The sequence below is a fragment of the Penaeus chinensis genome, chromosome 8, assembly GCF_019202785.1.
Source record: "Penaeus chinensis breed Huanghai No. 1 chromosome 8, ASM1920278v2, whole genome shotgun sequence".
NCBI classification, from domain to species: domain Eukaryota; kingdom Metazoa; phylum Arthropoda; class Malacostraca; order Decapoda; family Penaeidae; genus Penaeus; species Penaeus chinensis.
Window position 1 is genome coordinate 10,568,013 of NC_061826.1, and position 8,728 is coordinate 10,576,740.

Here is an 8,728-nt window from a genome sequence, read left to right on the forward strand (position 1 = left end):
AGATACCAGAAAATGTTTTCAAAAGTCAAGGAAAAGAGTAAACAGGTGAGACAGGTAGTACTCGTAATTGTCTAATTGGTGACTTAGTACTTGTGGAGCCCTCTATGAGTGAATTAAACTCATAGTGGGCATGGCATGTTCAAACATACGACCTCCATTGGCTTGGGGTTAAGTACCATCAACTACTTAAAGCACTATATACCAGCATATGATACTGTCAGAGGTAAATAAAACATAGTAAAATGCATATCAGTAATATATTGATAAGTAATGCTCCTTGCAACTGCTACTCTAACAGAAAGTAGTGATTGCTCTTATAGTGGGCATTGTAATAACATTAACAATGTTTCAAAAAGTATAGAAGTGATTATAGAAGTATATGTAAACAGTTAAAAGGGTAAAGTTACAATTATCAAAGTGCAGAAATACACCTAACAATAAGATTCTGACAAAGTATGACTAAACAGTTTTGCCTTTTCTTAGCACTAAAGGATTTATTGCATTGAGTTGAAGGTCCTTGTGGAATATTTTACATGAACATGCATTTACATAAAGCAAATACCTCTGTGTGTGTGTGTGTGTGTGTGTGTGTGTGTGTGTGTGTGTGTGTGTGTGTGTGTGTGTGTGTGTGTGTGTGTGTGTGTGTGTGTGTGTGTGTAGGTGTGGTGTGTGTACAGGAGTGGGTGTGTGTACAGGAGTGGGTGTGTGTACAGGAGTGGGTGTGTGTACAGGACTGGGTGTGTGTACAGGAGTGGGTGTGTGTGTACAGGAGTGGGTGTGTGTACAGGAGTGGGTGTGTGTACAGGAGTGGGTGTGTGTACAGGAGTGGGTGTGTGTACAGGAGTGGGTGCGTGTACAGGAGTGGGTGTGTGTACAGGAGTGGGTGTGTGTACAGGAGTGGGTGTGTGTACAGGAGTGGGTGTGTATGTGCAGGTGTGTATGTGCAGGTGTGTGCATCTGTGTACGTCTCTGTCTATGTACGTCTGCATGTCCTCAACTAGCAAAATTTCTTTCACAAAGATATTAAATGGCTTCCACATCTTCAAAATTCTAATAACAACAACTAAAACAAATTTTTCATTTTGCACAAAATTAATAAAAAAAATATATATATTCCTCTTCAGCTATGTAATTATTCACACTAACTCACAAAGAGGGGGAAAAAAAAACAGGAAAATAAACTTTATCTTTCAGAATCAAGAGACATATGAGAAAAAAAAAACATTTAACAGTTTGTTTTATTATGTAAGACAATGATGAAATGAAGTTTACCTCCTATTACGTACAAAAGAATCTAGAAAAGTAACCTTAAATTTTCTTAAAGAGGTATTTGAGAAATGCTGTTTCATTGAATTGATTTTTTTTTTTTTTTTTTACATAAAAATACTTGCCTTAGCCTAAGCTTCTTAAGATAACATTATTTTGGAAGCATTGACTGATTATCCTAGTGACATCAAGTATTATAATTTCAAAAACATTTTCAAAAAATAAGTTCATTACATCAGATCTTACAGTTATTATGCTACATAACAGGCTAGTTTCTTGCCACATCAAAACTTAAAAAATATATACTGTTTGATGGAAAATAATAATAATAACATTCTTGCCTACACAACCATATAAACACATCACATAGTCTCTTTAAATACACAAAAACAGAAAATACAACTACTCATAAAGAAAACAAAGATAAAGGAAAAAAGTAAAGAAATAATAATACTCTCAATACCACACATACAGAAACCAAGAGTAATTTCTTACAAAACATAAAAGATTTGGGTAAACAGAAGACGAAAAAACATAACAGACATAAAGTAAATAATAAATAGCATTGTTACCATGTTTCAACCAGTTTAACGAAAGCTCACTAATATCTATAATCTCTAATATTTTGTGTAGGTATTTTATAGATTATATACACACACTGTGGAAAGATAAGTCTATATTTAATCACTCGATGCCTGTAAGCAAATGCTGTGTATATTCACTACAAGTTGTTCAGTCCATAAAAAAGGAAAAATGCTATTTTCAAAGTAAATACTGCTAATTCATTTTCCATATTAAGGCACAAAAAACTAGATCAAAGTTTGTATGTACTTCCTATTTCTACGATAATTTATTTTTCCGTGTGAATACTACGAGTATGGAACACTATAAGGTTGTGTAATATCTAATTACATCATAAAACCTAAAGCACTTTCTACGTGTTCTTTGTTCATCGTCATTCATTGTTCATTTTCATTCAAAGTCATTCATCTTAGGCAGCCACAAGCACAAAAGTCAATTGCAGACAGCAGTGTAAAGAATACTGTATAATTGCACATGAACTGGCTTTTACTCTAAGTTGTACTAGACTCTACAAAGAGGATGCACTTTTACGCTACCATATCGAACTAACTTTGGGTGAGGATTTCAAGTTCCCTCACATTTAATCAAAGGGCCTCCTCGGCAAAACCCAATGAACATGAAATATTTTTAGAACAATTATGCAGTGTAAATTTATGGCTATGAAGAGTTCACTTATGACTCAGTATCACATCAGCTAGATTAATATTATTTATCTTAAGGGATATTGAATAACTGTCTTATCTATGATTTCCATAATATGGAAGTGGTCCATGGAAATACTTACAAAAAAAAAAAAAAGTGTGTGTGTGTGTGTGTGTGTGTGTGTGTGTGTGTGTGTGTGTGTGTGTGTGTGTGTGTGTGTGTGTGTGTGTGTGTGTGTGTGTGTGTGTGTGTGTGTGTCCCAATTTATGTATGTATATATATATATATATATATATATGATATACATTCACTATTGTTCCTTTACTCAGTGTTCCTTTTTTTAATTCTTAATTTTTCTGAAACTTAAAAAAAAAAATAACAAACAAACAAAAACACTACATTCAACAACTGTGAAATATAAATTTTCTGAGAAAAAGTATAATAAGTACTAACAATATTTTTTTCTTTAAACATTTCTCAGCATTAATAACAGTTCCTAGTCTCTTGAGCTAAAATTTCTTTAATCCCAAGTTATACTATTTGTATGAATCTACTGGTACCAGGTATATGCACTAACCAGTTGTGTTTTGTCAGTTTTGTTTAAACACAAATGGCTTCACAAGCACTGAGTCAGCAAGATATCGATTATTAGGCTTATGTAAATTCATTGGTTTATCCCATTCTTTGAATCTTCAAGAAAAGTAGTTTTGTTCTATTACTATTATAATCATTATTGACATTATTATTATTACAATAACATTATTAACAAAATAATAATAAGTTTAAAAACTTTTTTCCAAAAATTCAGGGAAATTAGGCAAACAGGTAAGATCAGGTAGGCATAGTAATTGATTCCTTGATGACTAAGCATTTGTTAAGCCATCTATGAGACAAGAAATTTAGTAAGCTAAAATCAGAGCAGACAGGGCATCTATATATGCCTTCCCCGGCATCAGCAGATTAAGTGATACAATATCCTATGAAAAAAAGGAGGGAGAAAGACCAGGACGTTGCAAAAAAAATAAAAATTAATAAATAATAAAGCTCAAATCTCATTCCAACTTCTATCTTTCACAAGTACTTCTGAAATCATTATTACTAACATATAATTTATATATGTTTACCTGGAGGTGTACTGAGACTTTCAGTGCTTTTCACTCTAAACCACAAATGACACTAAAAACATTGAAAAAAAGAGGAAAAAATATCCTCTTCCACTTGCATTATACACTTGTATGAAGATTTTATTTAAGACAATATTTCAGAGAGGGGATGCGCTGTTTGATTTTGTCCTTGTGTTAAATATATGACAAGTAAAGAGTAATAGACAAACTAGGAACTTGTAACTCAAACAAACAAACCAGCATCAAGAAATAAAGTAGTAGTAAAAGACAGGATGATATAGATTTTCCCCCAGTGACTAGGCTATCTACGCTATCTATTTACAAGATAAATCTCTAGCACTCAGCCATCTAAATGCCTTTTACTCTAAATTCTCTCTGCTACCTGGCATCCTTTGGAAATGTTTATATAAAAAAGGGTGAATTAAACTAAACTACATTCAATTCTCAAAGCAAGATTTCAAAACACACACTAAAAAAATACATAAAAAATCTAAACCCAGCCAAAAGGATGAAAAATTCATTACTGCTACTATTAATACAGGTACAAAATCTTGTATCTTTCCTTCCCTTATAATTATGTGTAATACATGAAAGAAACATCACATCCTGACAGCACCAAAGCACCACAAGGAGATTATGAATAAGACAAAGATAAAGTAATGAAAGACAGTCATATTAAGAAATATATCAAGTGATTAAGATTGTTATATAAACAGTACAGATAATCACATGCATGATTTCTTACAGCATAAAGAGAAATTATGTGGTATCAGGGAAACGTTTGGAAAACCTCAGTCAAACTCTGTTAACCAACTTTCTCAAATAAACAAGCAAGCAAGCAGGCAAATAACTTAAATCCCCTAACCCAGTATTTAAATTAGCGAAGACCTATGTTATAAATCCCGCCATTTGCTCATGGTCTGTTGAAAGGGAATTAACAGAGTTCAACTGTGGTTAACTCTCAGTCATCCATGGGCTCAAGATAAGCACTGGGTACGCGGCCGGTCTGGGTTCCACGCTTTGCCATTACGAAGTCGGCCAACTCTCCGTCCTTGCTGCTGTACATGACAACCTGGAAGAATGGTCACAACTAAGTTTTAAGCAGCACAATGTTTTCTTGCTCGATTCTAAAAACTACATTGACTCATACATATTCTATGCCAGAACCTTAACCCAATGCCGACGGGTCGGAAAACAGCTCTGCACACGAAGTTCTGGGGAACAAATCCAAGCGGCTAGCTCTCCCGCCGGGACGCGCGCTCAACTCGCACTACCCGTCTCACCATCCCACAGAAGTTTCAGCGCGCTCGGGCGGCTGGTTTGCGTATGTATAACCGCAACCTCCGTTTTATTTTACTCTAAAAACATATGAAAGTTATATAATATGTCATATGAAGGATTTTATTGTCTCATACTGTAGTATATACTCCTTTTTAGGAGTGTTCGACCAACGTGAGTGTGTAAAGTCAATAGTGTGTTTTGGCGAGAGCACAGAAAAGCAGTGGTAAAAGTCGAATTTTTATTTTTTATAAATTAGGCATGGTATGCCTGGAAACAGGGTGCCGGACATAGGGAAACGCTGCAGTGGGCACACATGACTCTGGTCTCCTTCCTGCGCCGGTGGTTCCTCCAGCAAAGCGCACATCTCCGCCACCTCCGGAATGGGGTGTCGACTGGCATGTGCGCCTGCTGGGGATCCTCCTCAGGTTGGTTCTGAGGAGGGTTCCGCCGGAAGGAGCCAGGTCGGCCACCTGTAAATGCAAGAAAAAAGGACATTGTAAATTACATCTTCAAAAATGGACTGTAGAATGAAAATCACCATAATTTCAAATCAGAACACAAGAAACAAAAAGTCAGATGCTTACCTCGCTGCAGCAATTCCCGAACTAGTTCCGTACGGAACTTCCATTGAGGCATCTTACCGCCGAGGGCCCGGTGGACAGCCAGCGCGTTGATGGTGGTCATATCCAGCAGGTAAAAAAATACCTTTTTGTACCACTTGATGGTCTTCTTGGTTGCTGGATATGACTGCGCCAGCTGATCCGAGAGGTCGACGCCCTTCATGCCGTTGTTGTAACTGACAACGACCTCGGGCTTCGACCTCTCCACCCCTCGGCGGTTGGGAGGCAGGGTAACGACCTTTGATGTGTGGGCAGTGGATAGCATTGTCACAGGACATTTGTCAAACCACTGCAGGCAAAGCATTCCGGTTTTGCTACTCCGGAAGTCCTTGTGCCCCGGAGGGATCCAGAAAGTCACGTGATAGGTCACGTGAGGTATGCGCGGGAAGGTTCCAGAAGGTTCCCGAAGATCCTTGTGCCCCGGAGGGATCCAGAAAGTCACGTGATAGGTCACGTGAGGTATGCGCGGGAAGGTTCCAGAAGGTTCCCGAAGATCCTTGTGCCCCGGAGGGATCCAGAAAGTCACGTGATAGGTCACGTGAGGTATGCGCGGGAAGGTTCCAGAAGGTTCCCGAAGATCCTTGTGCCCCGGAGGGATCCAGAAAGTCACGTGATAGGCCACGTGAGGTATGCGCGGGAAGGTTCCAGAAGGTTCCCGAAGATCCTTGTGCCCCGGAGGGATCCAGAAAGTCACGTGATAGGTCACGTGAGGTATGCGCGGGAAGGTTCCAGAAGGTTCCCGAAGATCCTTGTGCCCCGGAGGGATCCAGAAAGTCACGTGATAGGTCACGTGAGGTATGCGCGGGAAGGTTCCAGAAGGTTCCCGAAGATCCTTGTGCCCCGGAGGGATCCAGAAAGTCACGTGATAGGTCACGTGAGGTATGCGCGGGAAGGTTCCAGAAGGTTCCCGAAGATCCTTGTGCCCCGGAGGGATCCAGAAAGTCACGTGATAGGCCACGTGAGGTATGCGCGGGAAGGTTCCAGAAGGTTCCCGAAGATCCTTGTGCCCCGGAGGGATCCAGAAAGTCACGTGATAGGTCACGTGAGGTATGCGCGGGAAGGTTCCAGAAGGTTCCCGAAGATCCTTGTGCCCCGGAGGGATCCAGAAAGTCACGTGATAGGTCACGTGAGGTATGCGCGGGAAGGTTCCAGAAGGTTCCCGAAGATCCTTGTGCCCCGGAGGGATCCAGAAAGTCACGTGATAGGCCACGTGAGGTATGCGCGGGAAGGTTCCAGAAGGTTCCCGAAGATCCTTGTGCCCCGGAGGGATCCAGAAAGTCACGTGATAGGCCACGTGAGGTATGCGCGGGAAGGTTCCAGAAGGTTCCCGAAGATCCTTGTGCCCCGGAGGGATCCAGAAAGTCACGTGATAGGTCACGTGAGGTATGCGCGGGAAGGTTCCAGAAGGTTCCCGAAGATCCTTGTGCCCCGGAGGGATCCAGAAAGTCACGTGATAGGCCACGTGAGGTATGCGCGGGAAGGTTCCAGAAGGTTCCCGAAGATCCTTGTGCCCCGGAGGGATCCAGAAAGTCACGTGATAGGTCACGTGAGGTATGCGCGGGAAGGTTCCAGAAGGTTCCCGAAGATCCTTGTGCCCCGGAGGGATCCAGAAAGTCACGTGATAGGTCACGTGAGGTATGCGCGGGAAGGTTCCAGAAGGTTCCCGAAGATCCTTGTGCCCCGGAGGGATCCAGAAAGTCACGTGATAGGCCACGTGAGGTATGCGCGGGAAGGTTCCAGAAGGTTCCCGAAGATCCTTGTGCCCCGGAGGGATCCAGAAAGTCACGTGATAGGTCACGTGAGGTATGCGCGGGAAGGTTCCAGAAGGTTCCCGAAGATCCTTGTGCCCCGGAGGGATCCAGAAAGTCACGTGATAGGTCACGTGAGGTATGCGCGGGAAGGTTCCAGAAGGTTCCCGAAGATCCTTGTGCCCCGGAGGGATCCAGAAAGTCACGTGATAGGTCACGTGAGGTATGCGCGGGAAGGTTCCAGAAGGTTCCCGAAGATCCTTGTGCCCCGGAGGGATCCAGAAAGTCACGTGATAGGTCACGTGAGGTATGCGCGGGAAGGTTCCAGAAGGTTCCCGAAGATCCTTGTGCCCCGGAGGGATCCAGAAAGTCACGTGATAGGCCACGTGAGGTATGCGCGGGAAGGTTCCAGAAGGTTCCCGAAGATCCTTGTGCCCCGGAGGGATCCAGAAAGTCACGTGATAGGTCACGTGAGGTATGCGCGGGAAGGTTCCAGAAGGTTCCCGAAGATCCTTGTGCCCCGGAGGGATCCAGAAAGTCACGTGATAGGTCACGTGAGGTATGCGCGGGAAGGTTCCAGAAGGTTCCCGAAGATCCTTGTGCCCCGGAGGGATCCAGAAAGTCACGTGATAGGTCACGTGAGGTATGCGCGGGAAGGTTCCAGAAGGTTCCCGAAGATCCTTGTGCCCCGGAGGGATCCAGAAAGTCACGTGATAGGTCACGTGAGGTATGCGCGGGAAGGTTCCAGAAGGTTCCCGAAGATCCTTGTGCCCCGGAGGGATCCAGAAAGTCACGTGATAGGTCACGTGAGGTATGCGCGGGAAGGTTCCAGAAGGTTCCCGAAGATCCTTGTGCCCCGGAGGGATCCAGAAAGTCACGTGATAGGTCACGTGAGGTATGCGCGGGAAGGTTCCAGAAGGTTCCCGAAGATCCTTGTGCCCCGGAGGGATCCAGAAAGTCACGTGATAGGTCACGTGAGGTATGCGCGGGAAGGTTCCAGAAGGTTCCCGAAGATCCTTGTGCCCCGGAGGGATCCAGAAAGTCACGTGATAGGTCACGTGAGGTATGCGCGGGAAGGTTCCAGAAGGTTCCCGAAGATCCTTGTGCCCCGGAGGGATCCAGAAAGTCACGTGATAGGTCACGTGAGGTATGCGCGGGAAGGTTCCAGAAGGTTCCCGAAGATCCTTGTGCCCCGGAGGGATCCAGAAAGTCACGTGATAGGTCACGTGAGGTATGCGCGGGAAGGTTCCAGAAGGTTCCCGAAGATCCTTGTGCCCCGGAGGGATCCAGAAAGTCACGTGATAGGTCACGTGAGGTATGCGCGGGAAGGTTCCAGAAGGTTCCCGAAGATCCTTGTGCCCCGGAGGGATCCAGAAAGTCACGTGATAGGTCACGTGAGGTATGCGCGGGAAGGTTCCAGAAGGTTCCCGAAGATCCTTGTGCCCCGGAGGGATCCAGAAAGTCA

At 43.3% G+C, this 8,728-nt stretch overlaps 2 protein-coding genes and 1 long non-coding RNA gene across 7 annotated transcripts in view; 1 reads left to right on the forward strand and 2 right to left on the reverse strand.

Annotated features, from left to right (window-relative positions):
- The first annotated feature begins 220 nt into the window (after positions 1 to 220).
- On the forward strand, positions 221 to 1,107 carry LOC125027729. 2 transcript variants are annotated; one of them, XR_007115058.1, is made up of 2 exons: positions 221 to 683; positions 934 to 1,107. It is a non-coding gene; the product is annotated as an uncharacterized LOC125027729 (long non-coding RNA). The 2 variants fall into 2 exon arrangements; XR_007115059.1 differs by lacking the exon at positions 221 to 683 and adding an exon at positions 735 to 775.
- Positions 1,108 to 2,763: 1,656 nt separating this feature from the next.
- LOC125027727 (endophilin-B1-like) overlaps positions 2,764 to 8,728 on the reverse strand; it is a 50,688-nt gene continuing 44,723 nt past the window's right edge. For all 4 annotated transcript variants that reach the window (XM_047616831.1, XM_047616830.1, XM_047616828.1 and 1 more), the window contains one exon: positions 2,764 to 4,686. In XM_047616831.1, coding sequence (XP_047472787.1) covers positions 4,576 to 4,686 — 111 coding nt within the window. In that variant the 3' untranslated portion in view covers positions 2,764 to 4,575. The remainder of the gene's footprint in view (positions 4,687 to 8,728) is intronic.
- LOC125027728 (piggyBac transposable element-derived protein 4-like) lies at positions 5,121 to 5,813 on the reverse strand. The gene is made up of 2 exons (XM_047616832.1): positions 5,480 to 5,813; positions 5,121 to 5,365 (listed from the first exon to the last, which is right to left on the reverse strand). The coding sequence occupies exons 1-2, from the start codon at positions 5,778 to 5,780 to the stop codon at positions 5,148 to 5,150; spliced, it is 519 nt and encodes a 172-aa protein (XP_047472788.1). The 5' UTR covers positions 5,781 to 5,813; the 3' UTR covers positions 5,121 to 5,147.

What these genes read in the sequence shown, in the direction of transcription:
- LOC125027728 (XM_047616832.1), bottom strand. Translation starts at nt 5,780, where the DNA reads ATGCTATCCACTGCCCACACATCAAAGGTCGTTACCCTGCCTCCCAAC. An exon ending in TCGGGAATTGCTGCAGCGAG is followed by an intron (nt 5,366 to 5,479) that starts GTAAGCATCTGA and finishes TTGCATTTACAG; the next exon opens with GTGGCCGACCTGGCTCCTTC.